The sequence below is a fragment of the Pituophis catenifer genome, unplaced genomic scaffold (genome assembly GCF_029215685.1).
Source record: "Pituophis catenifer annectens isolate HBS135680 unplaced genomic scaffold, rPitCat1.0.hap2 SCAF_1, whole genome shotgun sequence".
Lineage (NCBI taxonomy): Eukaryota > Metazoa > Chordata > Lepidosauria > Squamata > Colubridae > Pituophis > Pituophis catenifer.
Window position 1 is genome coordinate 119,447,767 of NW_027256881.1, and position 14,656 is coordinate 119,462,422.

At 37.7% G+C, this 14,656-nt stretch overlaps 1 protein-coding gene across 1 annotated transcript in view; it reads right to left on the reverse strand.

Moving 5' to 3' along the window:
- Positions 1-14,656, reverse strand: part of ADGRB3 (adhesion G protein-coupled receptor B3) — a 487,840-nt gene that overhangs the window by 303,056 nt on the left and 170,128 nt on the right. Inside the window, exon 6 of the mRNA XM_070954680.1 lies at positions 12,433-12,597. Within this exon, the coding sequence (XP_070810781.1) occupies positions 12,433-12,597 (165 nt within the window). The remainder of the gene's footprint in view (positions 1-12,432; positions 12,598-14,656) is intronic.

Genomic DNA, 14,656 nt, shown 5'->3' on the forward strand with positions numbered 1-14,656 from the left:
GGACAATCATTTGACTGGAATGGTATAAGGCTCCTGCCTCAATCAGGGGCTTGGACTGGAAGACCTCTGAGATCTCTTCTAGTCCTATGTGTCTATGTTCTAAGTATAACACCATGTGATACCACCTTGCAAGTTGCAGGACTCTGTAAGTTTCCATGCAAAATGTACAGGGTTTACATAGATGACCCTGACTTTGCTCATCTTCTCTAAATTTCTGGAAAGCTGGTGTCTCCCACCCCCCCAACCAGGGAATGGGCAAGCATATGGGATGAGCATCCAAACTGAAAGGAATATAAAATGGTTTAGGGCCTATTAGAATATTTCCCTGAGGGTAAGGTAGACATTCAGTTGAAGCCTTGGTCACAAAATGGAATGGGCTGCGAATAAAGCCTTAGATTGCATTGTCTCTATACAGCATCTCTCTGTCCACTGATCCTAGTTTTAGTTTTATAAACAGCTCTGGGAAATGAAGCACCAGACGAGATGCCTGGAGCATCATTAGAGGAAGAGAAAATTTGACCAAACCTGATCAAGAGCCCATATTTGGGGTTATAATGTGATGGTAATGGTGGCAAAATGTCATTTCACTACCTTTATGCATCCATAGATAGATATTCAATGACCCTGATCAGGATCGCTCATTCTTTGCTGAGTAGGGATGAGTCACAGGAACCTGGGCTGCTGAAAGAATATTATAGTGATCTCAGAGATAAATAATTTAGATTTGCTGAGAGTTGGACTCCAACTAGGCAAGTGCAGTTGACTTGCTTGTGGGTTTCCCTGTGTTGGGCTTCAGTCTGTAGCTCCAGATGAAGTGGACAGGTTCCTTCAAACTGTGAACCCAGTCACCTGTTTCTTAGATCCAAACCTTTCCTGGGTATTTAAAGCTGTTTGGGAGTGATTCATCCAGCTTTTCCCAGAAAGTGGGTGGTTCCTTTGACCCTCCTTAAAAAAAACATTGCTGGATTCAATAATCCTGGACAATTTCTTTATAGTCTCCAAGAAGGAAGGTTTTAAGGAGGTAGGTTCCAAAATATCATGGAGGATCCAGTAAGATTTCAGGCACAAATATAGTACAAAAACAACATTGGTCATGCTTGTTAATGTTTTTTGATGGTCATTAACAGGATGGCGCATTCATCCTTGTGCTCCTTGATCTCTCAGCCACTTGTGATAAAACACTTTAACTGAAGCAACATTCAGTATGGCTGAGCTTCATATATTACATGAAACCCAGAGGCTACCTCTGCCCTTAATTAAGGAAACACAACCTATCAGCACCAAAACTCATTGTGTTTATCAATTTGTAATTGTGGAGACGATTACATTGGCAGAACTGATGGGTGTTTGGCTTTCAGAATAAAGGAGCATCTTCTGAAATGTTTCCAAACAAATATGCGAACTATGCATTTTTAAAGAATTATACCCAGTTCACGCAATGTTCAATGGAGATGAAAAGTATTATAAATAAAATAAATAAAACATGGGGAAAAAATGAAATGGGTCCAAACAGCCTTGAGTAGTCCAACAACAACAGCAAATCATGGCCATAAAATGCCTTCTTCGGCCATCGAGATACACTATCTACGGGTCACTAAGTGGATCAAAACTCTGCATTTAAAGTTCTACTGTGCCCCAGGAACTCTTGTTTCCTGCGTTTTGCTGAGGCAGTTAAGCGTTTGAAGCCCACCTTGTGTGTGCAGAAATGGTTTTATGTCAATCTACACCTGCGTGTAGGTGGGTGTAAGGCTTGCCATTGGTTGCTTTCCTGCATACATTATATGCTTAATTAATGCTCTTGCTAGATCTTATATCTGAGGCTGATTTTAACCATGTTATTGTAATGTAGGTACTGATGAGTCAATATAAAATGCTTGCATCTACCTCTGTTCATCTTTTGGCTGTATTGTTTAAATTATTAAAAGGGACTAGTTGTTTTAAATTGTGACAGTGTCAATAATGGTATCGCTTTCAGCAGAGTTTGGGAGTGGAAAGCACCATATTATGGTGATTCTCCTCCTTTCTCTATGGTCTGTTTCAATCACTGTTGATGAGGAAAAGATTAGATTCAGGCAGCTTCAGCCTTCCTGAGAAACATCCATATGAAACAGTGGGTGAGATAAACTGTTGTAGTGCCTACTCTCTGGAAGAGTATTTCCCTAGAAATATGTATGGCTACCACCCTGATGGTGTTCCAAAAGGCACTGAAAAGCTCAGCAATTCTCCCAGGCCTTGGGACAGAGTGGTTGGGAAATCTGGTTTTGTTCTACACATAGTCCTCAAATTACAACAGTTCAGGGGTGAAATCTAAAATTTGTTACTACCGGTTCTGTGGGCGTGGCTTGGTGGTGGTGGTGTAATGTGACTGGGTGGGCGTGGCCATTTTTTTTTTTAGCTTTTAAAAGTATTTTTTCTACAACCTTAAGAGGTTGCAGAAAAAAATGCTTTTAGAAGCCTCTGATGATCAGGCAACTCAGCTGGGATCGTCAGAGGCTTTTAAAGGCATTTTTTTTTCTACAACCTCTTCGGCCAAAGAGGTTGCAGAAAAAATGCTTTTAAAAGCCTCTGACGATCCCAGCTGAGCCTCGCGATCATCAGCTTATTGCCTCCACAATCCGGGTCCTCATTTTACCTACCTCGGAAGAATGGAAGGCTGAGTCAACCTTGAGCCTGGTGAGAATTGAACTCGCAGTAATTGCAGGCAGCTGGCAGCTAAGTGCTACTTTAATAGCAGTTTAGTCCGTTGCGCCACCAAGGCTCCTTATTCAAATCCTTTTTCAATGATTTCTTCAAATGGATCACCATGCTAGCAGTCTTGGTTCTAAAATATGGTTTCCATTTTATCATCCACTTGCTATTTGACATACTATCATATTCTGTTTATTAATTTTATTAATGAACAACACATTTATATCTTTGAAATTATTTAAAATGTATAAACTGGTTTGGAGCTTATTTAAAAGAAGAAGTAATACTAGAAGTAATAAATGAACACAATTTGCTTCTAGGAAGAAGTAGCATTTTTATTTTGCCTATTGCCATATTATGCTTGTCCGTAGTTTTGTTTTTGTTAGTCATGCTGTGCAATAATGTTAGTCACATTAGGCGTGTTGATTGGCAAGGAAAAAAGAAAATTTCAAAGAAAGAAGGATTTTCCAGACAAATCTTGCTTCATCCTAGCCTACTGGATGGATCGAAAAAGTATAGAGATCCATGAACTCTATACTGGTGATCTCAATTAACACAACTCTCAACATTTCTCTCTCTCTCTCTTCCCTCTCCCTCCCTTTTATATATTTATAAAACAGGTTTTTAAATTGCATAAAAGCCAACAACAACTTGTATTGCATTGGGGTTTATTTGTTTTTTTTTTTTTAATCTTGGGCAAGCTTATATGCTCCCTACTATACCTTGCATGACCTCTGTAGATGCCATACGCTAAATAAATGAATGGCTTTTATGTTGTTGTTTGTTGTCAGATATAGGTATAAATCTAACAAATAAACAAGAATGCTTGTGCACACAATTTTCAGATTTATGGTTATCACTAGCATATGTCAGCATTTTTTTTCTTTTTAGAAACCCACTTTTTCTGTTACTTGAGCTTTTACTCTTAAAATGACACTTTTTTTTTCCACAATGAAATCACTGCTCTACTTTTACAAAAGTGAAGATGAACTTTTAACTTTGGTTCAATATCTAAGCCATAGTTGTCCAACCTTTGGGCTTGCCTAAACCACATTGAGAGAAGAGGAATTGTCTTGGGCTGCCTATAAAATATATAACATAGTTAACATACAGTGTATAAATCACATAATAAAGTTAAAAGTTTTCGATTTTGTGGGGCTGCAGTATTAGCTGCCCAGGGCCACATGCAGCCTGTGGACCATAGCTTGGACACACCTTATTTAAGCAATTTAATCATCACACAATTATCAAATCACAAACATTTCTGTTTTATTAGTGAAAATGATAACTATGTAGTATGATATCTTGCCCTTTCCTTGACCTAAAGTTGTTTTTAATCAAAATTAGATTAGAACTAAATATTTTTTTAAAATCCCCATAAAATTAATAGAATATTTTGACTGCACCAGAAATATCATTAATTTATATTATTATTATTATTATTGTATGGAGGTATGGAGGTAAAAACTTTAGGCTGTTGTATGTGATTTGTCCTTATTTTTACAGCATTTAGAAAACCTTTTTCCAAGTCTTATTCAGCTTAGCCTTACAACAGACAAATTATCCATTTTCAGTTTTTCCCTTTTGCTCACAGAAGGAGCTGTTCCACGTGGTGACAAACAATTCTGTCAAATTAATTTGAGCAATTGTTTAGCTGACTCCAGAGCCTAGCAGTCTATTTCTTAAGTCAATGCAAGGGCATAGCTCTTCTAGAGCTTATATCCTGGGGATACACAGTCACTTCTGTCCCCGACAAATTGTAGAAGGAATTGCCATTTTGCATGCCAAGCATTCATGTTTTCATCAGGGCTTTTATGCCTGAAAGAATCCTCTGAATCGGCACAGTGTAATCTTAGATTATTTTCCTTCAATTATTCTCCTTCACCAGCTATCAAAACAGCAATGATTATATGTTACTGGCCTTATGCACAAAGCTGATAAGCATGACAAAATTTCTTGTAAGATCAAAGAGATTTAACTATATGATAATTATAAATCATGACATGCTGGTCACAATTGCCAACAAATGTACATCTCTAAGGCGGATAGATATTTAATTTATGCTCATTTCAAATGTTGCTAGTCTGTAAGATCACAGGAGATGTTGTACCAGTAGCATCACACCTGACTATAAGAGAAGTGTGCTTCTACTTGAATTAGGAGATGGAATTAATATATCAGTAAATAAGCCCTGACAGTCATCTATTATTTTAAATTAGGGGTAATGAGATACTGAAAGGGACTTTCTACCAAAAAAATGTCAAGAAATAAAACAGGAGGGCCATTGATTAACAGATTGCCTACCAGTAGGCAGTGACACCTAGCAAATTTGGCTCTTCTTGAAGACAACATATGGAAATTCAATCCTGATTAGTGCTTGGATAAGAGATCACCAAAAAAACCTCCCCAGAAATACAGTTTTTGTAATTCCTAAAGAAAACCAGGATACAGAACTTCATTAGGATTGCCAATAAAATTATAGGGCTTTGTTTCTATAATCAAAAGTCATACTTGATTTGAGACATGTTTTATATGTGCAATACTCTTTCAAGAATTATATGCAAAATAGCTATGAACTAAAATGACTATATTCAGTCTGGAATTATGTTGGACCCTTATTTTTTCTGATTTTCTTCACATGGGGTCATGCTATCTGGGGATGACAGCAGATATATTTCAGAAGTTCTAGAATGTATCCACTTCTGGAGCAAAGAGAAAGTTGGAAAAAAAATTGAATTTTCAGGAATATAGCTAAACCACAGGAAAAGGAATCCTACTGTTTCGTTGGAATGCCCTTGTCAGTTTCTGAATCATAGGGCAAAAGTACGAAGAAAAAATGTTTTATTAGGTGGTTTAATTCAGGAAGGAATAAATTCAGAAAAGTTATTGAAATAATATAAAGTTACTTAGGACAGCCAGAATGCCTCAGTGCTACAAAGATTTAAGATTTAGTGAATTATCACTGTCTGTCCATAACCTCAGATCAGCCACAAGATCAGAGTGTGCTCAGCACAGACTTCCAACTTCAAGGCTGGAAAAGAGGGAGGAGAGGCAATCCAATGTCTAATTTAACTTTCTGAATTTGGGGGCATCCCTCTGGCTTCCAGAGAGTGAATTTGTTCATACCTTACTTCTCTGTTCCAGGCATGACATGCACCATAAGCATAGATAATACAGTAGAGTGTATATCTGATATACAGTATATTGATTATACCAATATTGAGTATACAGATTATTGATATTTAAAATGACCAAACTGGCAATAAAATATTATTTAAAAATATGTGCAATTCAGCATTCATAACACATTGCCATTAGTATATAAGTAATTATATACTACAGGTAGTAATTATACTACATACAGGTAGTATTATAGAGCAGAGCAAAGAATTAGGTCTTCTTGGGTTCATATTGTGAACTCACACTTGGGGATGGGTAGGGCTTCATTGCACATTTCTCCCAAATGCAGCACTTGGCATAAAAGAGACTCTTTCAAAATATAAATAAGAATTTGAGGACTTTAGAAGCCTTAGAACAATTTTGCCCTGTCACTTCCAAAACTATGCACCCAATACCAAATTCCACTCCAAGGATCTAATGTGCCAGGAAAGAGCAAGGAGGAAGTGAAGACAAAAGAGCAGTACAAACCAAAACTGACACAAACCAACAAACCAAAACTGATACAACTGTCTTCACTATGCCTTTCACTTACACTTTCTCATATATAAATATGGTGGCTTCTTCTTCTTCTTTTATTGCTATAAAATCTTTTCCTTGGTAGTCTATAGCCCCCAAACAGGGAACAAACTGCAGTCACCACCTACATCCATCTCATCTCTGCTCCAAACGTTCATAAATACTTTCCAGTTGCAAGTTTTATGCATGGAGAGCAACAAGCTGTCAGCATTGCAAAGAATCTGCTGCAGACTCCAAGGGCTACTCATCACCAGTGGGAAATATGCCTGGAGCACAGAAGTCAGGGAAGTCTGTCTACAGAAGACTCTTCTACAGAAGCCTCTTGTTCTTAATCAAGAGTTGCATGCTCTGACCTTGTCAACCCTTTTCTATTATGTTTCTTGTAGCTTAGCATGAGGGCAAGAGTGAACTAGTGTGTTTTCAATGATATAAAGCTGGCTGAAAACCTAGGGCAGAGGGTAACCTCAGAATGCATCTTCTAAGAACAAAATGAGCAAAAATTAAAGCATGGGGGATGCTTTGCAGAAACATTGGGTTCCAGTACATGCAGTATTTCCTGAACTGGACAGATTTCCAAGACCAGAAAGAAAACTGGCTTTAATAAACATAAAGAAGCAAGGAGACCAAACCTTGAAAAAGAGCAAAAATTATCTATATCTTCCTAAGCTTTGGATCTTCTTCTAAGCTTTGGATGCAACCTGCCAGACCCTTCAAATAATAATTTTTGATGGAACAATGTATCAAAATAATAGAGGATAAAACATTTAATTAATTTTAATAAATATACTTAAATGCAATTAAAATTAAATCAGATTCAGATTATGTTTTTGCTCAAGCCATTGTGGGTAGGGTACAGGTTTCTTCTTCACTCCAAAGGTGGTTGCTTTTAGGAAAAGGATGTGTACTCCTGTTCTAAAACTCCAGGATTAGGGAATATATCTCCTATATATCATTGCTAATTCTTTGCTCTCTCTGCAAGACTTCATTTCTCAGTTAAATAAACAATGGAAGAGTCTTATCCCATGATTAGAAGTTTACCTTTCCCCCATGGGTGATGATCCAGACTTGATCAAATGTTTGCTTATTTGTTATATTGGTTTAGATAGCCTTATGGTATTTGGGTTTCCTAACATTCTCATCCAAGGTGAGCCACCTCATATTAAGCAACCTCTTATGCCCTGGCATGCAGACAAGGACCAGGTATTAACTACATGGAAGTGGAGCTATAGGGGGTAGCGGTTCTTCTCCGTCACAACTGTGTCTCAATCACAAGAGACCTGTGCTTGACTGACCAAACATGTCAAAATTTGCTCTGTTTTGGATATTGTGCAGTAAATCACTTACCATCCAAATGTGCTATTATTTATTACCTAGGCAAAAAAATGCAATCTAAGGCTTCAACCATATGTTGCAGTATGATTTTTATAATTCCCAACCAGTTAGTTAGATATAATATCCTAAAATAACTGAAGGACGTCAGATTGCTTATTTCTGAGTTAGAGATTGATTTGCAAATGGAAGAGCTCTATTCCTAGCCTGAGGGCTGGGAATCACAATTAAGCTATAGTCACCTACAGTATTAGTACCTGAACTAAGAAAAAGGCTTTCCAATATCCTTCAGCATGCTTTCTTGTTGCCACCAACCTTGAGCAATGAGATGGAGTAAAGAGGAGGCAACATAGAAATGGGCAGCTGAGGACAGTAGTTCTCTGATAATAAACTTCGGGGGGGGGAGGGGACTCCTCCTTCATTCTTGAAGGAATGGTATATTCCAGTTTACACTAAGAGTTCTTGCTGTGTTTTTAGTTTATTTATAGAATCTGAGCGAACCATATCTGCATATGTAATTACATTTTTATTGCTGTAATTATCTCTGACATAAAAGGCATTTAAAGGAGAAGCTGGAAGTACAATTGTTGGAGATATTTGGATGGATTTTGGATGTTTTACTGTTGACTGTTTCATACAATGCTGTGGGTTTGCATTGATTTGCTAGAGTGTAGGGTAAATGTGTGTGTGTGTGTGTGTGTGTGTGTGTGTGTGTGTGTGTGTAGGTCTTTGGTTATTCAGGTTTTCTCCCGCGTAAAAGTGGAAGTGGCTTGGCGACGTTTCGACGAAATCTCATTCGTCATCTTCAGGCTGGTGTTTTTGGCTTTTAATGTGCTTCTAGAACATTGCTCCTAGAAGCACAAAGCTGAAAACACCAGCCTGTAAGATGACGAATGAGACTTCGTTGAAACGTCGCCAAGCCGCTTCCAATTTTACGCAGGAGAAAACCCGAATAACCAAAGACCTACATACAAACACCTGCGAAAACCTCAGAAAACACACACACACACACACACACACACACACACACACACATATAGTATGTTCTATATATATATTCTGGACTATATATATATAGTCCAGAAGTGGTCTAATCAACAGTTGATAGATGTTGGATCCCCAATTCTATTGGAACAGCCATGTCTCAGGGACCACATATATCTTTTGCATTCCCATAATGTTGACTTCGTATGGAGAAGATTGTACTATGAAAGAGCAGAGTGAGATTAGGCTCTTTCTCCCATTTCACTTTGCAGCTCTGATCTCTATCATGGCTGATTATCCCACTAACTTATATATTGTTCAAAGCAAGCTTTATAGTGACAGATAGTAAACTAGAAATAAGAGATCGTGAACATGCAGCTGCAGGGTCCACTGGACAATTAAACTGTGGAATAATTCTGACCGTGCAAGTTTCTTATTAGGTTTTCCAAAGGCTTTTAGCACCTTTTGTAATTATGCTGATTTTAGATTGTTGGTTGCTTAATGTCTAGCACAGGCTTCCCAGGACTTCATGTGATTTCACCAAGTGAAGGAGAAAGGTTAAAAAGGGAGGAGAAATATACAGATCTAACCTATTTCACTACTTGGATAGCATTAGATATGTATCTATGTCAGAGGTGGGTTTCAGCAGGTTCTGACCAATTCTGGAGAACCAGTAGTGGAAATTTTGAGTAGTTCGGAGAACCAGTAATAAAAATTCTGACTGGCCCCGCCCCCATCTATTCTCTGCCTCCCAAGTCCCAGCTGACTGGGAGAAAATGGGGATTTTGCACTAACCTTCCCCGGATTGTGGAGGAAATGGAGATTTTACAGTATACTTCCCCTGCCATGCCCACCAAGCCATGCCCACAGAACCAGTAGTAAAAATTTTTGAAATCCACCACTGATCTATGAACAGGAACAGAGAATAAAGCACTATCCAGTCCTGACTCTGTGCTTGCCTCGGGGGAAAAAAAATTGATCCCAGTGAAATTACCTTAGATATTCACAAATATCTTGAAATTACATACTAAGTCATCCATAATGGCCTTTTCTTTGTTAGTTTGCTGTCATATTTGTGTTTGTATAATTAAGGAGGATTTATCATCTATTGTCATAATGAAATATATTTTATGTATTTAATGAAGATACTAAAATACATAAAATGAAATAGCATTTACAATATCAAGCTAAAATACATAACAATTACATAACTGAACTAATTTGCTCTATGCAAAAAAAAAAAAAAACACTAACAGGAATAGAAAGATATCAATTAATTTTGTCCAATTATTATTTCAGATGATTGAATGAACATTTGTCCTTCCTCTGTTTGCAAAGGGAAAGATTCTGTAATTACCTTGGAGTACAGAGAATGGACTGTACTCAAGTTAAGTACATTTTACACATTTTCATTTATTACGATCAAAGCTATAGACTGCAATCCTACACAAAGTTTCCTAAGACTAAATTTTGTTAAATGGCCTTAGTCCTTAGTAGACACACATAGGATTAATGTAGTAATAATAATGTAGTAGTAATAATGTAGTAATATTACATAGTAATAAGCAGCATATATTTAAGTTCTAATAAGGCAAATGAGATTTCAATGTAATTTTATGAACCAGTTTTAACTTACATTAAGATTTTTCTTCCACAGTTTTCATTATTTAACTTTGAATGAAAAGGATGGGATATAATTCAATAACAGAGCATCTGATTGATCTGCCAGAAGGCCAAATCTGGATCCAAGCATTATCAGAAAGGAGGATGAAATAGCAGGTCATTATTCATACCCTGAAGAGGTATTGTGAGATCAGCAGAATCTGATATGCCGGTTCCCTACATTTTGCAAAACCCGTTGAGTGATTGCCTTTCACACTGAAATGTTTCTAATTCTTAATGAAAACTCAAGTCCTTATCCAGTTTGCTGTTTCTACTTATGATGATTATATGAATTTAAGAGTAGAATTTAAAGTAACAACTTTGTAACAAATGATTTTAACAAAAACAAATCTGATTTTCAGCATTTCAAATTTCATCTATTTTTAATACTTGTGTCGAGTATTAAAAAGTCATCATGTATCAAACTGAAATAATTTATGAGGGACACAGTTAGTGAAGAAGTAGGAATGGCTTACAACATTATTTGTAGCCAATTATCAAACTTAAAAGAGTCGCAGTGGCGAAGTGGTTAGAATGCAGTACTGCAAGCTACTTCTGCTGCCTGTCAGCTGCCTGAAATTTGGCAATTCAAATCTCACCGGCTCAAGGGTGACTCAGCCTTCCATCCTTCCAAGGTGGGTAAAATGAGGACCCAGATTGTTGGGGGCAATAGGCTGACTCTGTAAACCACTTAGAGCGGGCTGTAAAGCACTGTAAAGTGGTATATAAGTCTAAATACTATTGCTATTGATAAATCATTATCCATTATTCCAACCACAGTTCCCACAACACCACCAACATCTTCCTCTTCAGAGAAATCAGTCCATTTTTCTTCAAAGCATGATAATAAATAATGATCAAGCTTTTACCTGATGGCAATTTACAAATATAGTTTGCTAGTTGTTTTAGGAGTTTGACATTTTAATTGTTTCTTTATGATGAAATGTGCAGGTGGAGAAGGACTTGGGAGGCATCTCAGCAATTGCACCATGACTGTCAGGTGCAAAGAATCAGGAGCATTTGTGTAGATTGCAGCATAAATGATTTATTGAAGCCTATACACAAAAATCTGGTCAACTAATTACCAGCACTAAATTAGTGCTAGATAAGGGTCAATGGAATTCAAAGAGGGTTGTTTTGGGGTTTCTTGTGGCAATGCAAGTATTCTAAACTAATGACATGTTTTAGTCCACCCTCAGTTCTGCCTGCTCTTTTCCTAAGGTGGCTTCCCAAGGAAGAGACAGCAGAAGTCCAAAATAAGAGACCGTACAGTCCTGAACTGTATGGGGAAAGGAATAAAAAATTTATAGAAGCCCATATCTATTTGAATTAGATGATTATAGTTTTAATCAGGTAAGATTTTTGTCTATTAGATGTATACAAAAAAAGAACAGGGCTCAATTTAATTTCAATGTGTCGTCTTGTTGTGGTCTGCCGGCAGTCCTGGAGTCTGGGGAAGGCTCAGATGAGGGCTCTGCATCAGAGGCAGAGAAAGGGCCATCTGGGAGGTACGTGCTGCCTCCAGAGCCTCCAGAGTCGGACCTCAGTGAGGCAGAGGAACAGGGGGAGCCTGTTCCCAGTGTGTGTATGCACAGAGCAGCCAGAAGACAAGAACAGTTAGAACAAAAGGGATAACTCGGGAGTAGGACTTGGAGATGATTGGCCCCTCCCATAAGACTTAAAAGAGGAGCAAAGGCATGTGGGCCCTTGAAGGAAGCAACATTGTTAATTCTGTTCAGTTTAAAGTCTGAAGCTCTGTTTGATACTGGACTCCGTGTGGCTTTGCCAATTAGGTCTTTGGCAGCATGTCAAGGGAGATAAAGGTGGGTTCTTATCCCAAAGAACTCTTTACAACTATTTGGGACTCATCTGTAAATGAACAGAATTCACTGCTGTTGCAATAAAAGAGGTTTTTAGGACTACTCGTGTGTTTTACTGACTCAGGAAGCCTAGGTCAGAACACGTCTTTGGGCTTAGGCCTGATATGTTTCATCTTTATTTTAAATCCTAGATGTGATTATGTTAAACCTGAAAGCCATATTGGACCACACTCTACACATACCTGCTACTTACCTGGGCATCGCTGTTCACTACACCGTCTAACCTCATCTCCGCTTCCTTCACACTGTTGCCCAGTAGTAGCTGCACCTTGGCATATCCTTATTCTCTTCTCCCAGCCACCATCACAAGACTTGGAACACCCACTCCAGTGGCCCCAGTGATTCCACTGACCATTAGCTGAAGAGAAAAAGATATATAATAGTTAGATACCACAACAGTAGCTATTACAAACAAACCCACCGAAATGGGTAAAGCAGCCATTTAAAAAAGACAGAACGAAGTTACTTGAGAAAGTATCCAGAATGGTCAGAAGCTAGCCAACGTTAAGCATATATTTCAGTTCAGTGGGAGAGAGAGAGCAATTTGCTTGAATCTAGCTGGTAAATAAACTTACATACAATATAGTGTTGTCCATATTGCCAGATCCATGAATCTGCCATTCTTCAGGGGAAGTTGGGGAGATCCTTGGCTACTTTAATACTTTATTGTTTTCTCTCTTATATATCCCATTTCCTGTAGTCTATTGATTTATAACCTTTAGCCTGGCGCCTAATGTCCTGGAATCTTCTCACCTTTTGAGGAATGTAAGGGGTGGGAGGGGCATGTGGGTTGTATCGTTCGAAAGCTGGCAGAGCATGACCTTGAGAAAGTTTTCTTATCACTTTCTCAGAGCAGCTGGTACAATAACATCTTCACACCTGCGGATTGGCTGAATACACAAAAGGAATTAGAGGGGTTTCTAATTCCTTTATTCTAATTATATTGCCTGAGGGCCCTCAAAGCCTGCTTTGATTTCGTCCTGCTATCACTCCTGTTCAATAAAAGGTTCCTTTTGAAATGCCAAGTTTCATGAGTTTTTACTTTCTTGAATAAGGAGGAAAGGCTGGACCTTACACATTGTAAGAGCAAAGAGAGGTGGCTATGGTTGAAAAAATACAGTAACTGGGAACAAATCCCACTGAATTCAGTAGAAATTGTTCCTAAATAGGCATGAATTGGATTGCACTGTAAACATATATTGATGGCAGCCTCATTTTCACAGCATTATTGTAACATATAAATATGTAATATTTTAAATAATTGCCAGTTTTCATTTTTTAAAAATTTGATTTATATGCCGCAGCTATTGTAACGTAGTATAATACAAACCATTTATTTTTTTATATCCATCAATATCTCTTGTGTTCATCTGCTGTAAATTTCTTGATATATTTTTTATTAATACTACCAAATCAAATAAAAAAAGACTAGGAAAGAATCTTTAGACTTTAATGATAGAAAAAAGGATTCTCATTTGCCACTTTGGCTTCAGTTTACAGAACAATTCTTATCAATTTAACTTTTCAAGTATCACCCAAGGAATTCTCCCATTAAAAAAAAAGCTTCATTAATAAAAAGTTTCTAATCCTAGGAAGAATTATGACTTTGCAGTAAAAAGCTATTCTTGAAATGTGTCATATGGTGGGTTTGTTTTTTTTTAAATATCCTCAGTAGGAGGCAGTTTCCATAGATTTTTGCCCTTCCTTTCAGTTCAGTTCTGAATAGCAGCTGCCCTTAATTGATAAATACTGAAATTATAAAATAAAATAATAAAATAAAATGTTAGCAAATCAATGGCACATTAAACTCCCCTAAAAGCAAGGGAAGCAACATTAAAAGTACTACTATTCGGAAGGCATTTAGCAATGCAATCTTAATCCCTGGAAATTGATAGGGGGCCAATTAAGATGATGTTGTGCTGCCCTCTACCTGCCATTGCTAGCAGAAAAAATTGGTTTCTATATGGGGAAGGGGAGGTGCTGCTTGCAGTGATTGCCACCATGGCACCCAGACGTTTCCAGCAGTTTTTGCCGAGATGTCTTATTGCTGAACAATGGGAAAATGTCATTTTTGAGAAATGCCTGCTGCAGGCACGTCAATCAGCTAAAGACTCCCTTTCATCCACTGCTGGCATTATAACATTATAATGGAGCTGTCAATTGAAGGTTTCAGTCAGTTGAAGGTGTCCCCACCCAACTGAAGGTGACTGAGGAGGAGGAGCTTTGTCCTGGCATTCTTCACAACCTCACATAGGATTTTGTTCCGGTGCAGTTTTATGCTATTTACTTTAAAGCCATTATTTTCATATAAATGTCTGCATAACTGCAGCTGATAAAAAAGGTGATCCAGCTTATACCGATAAGATAACGAAGCTGACAGAAAGCAAGGGATGTTTTCTTTTCTGTGTCAAGGATGC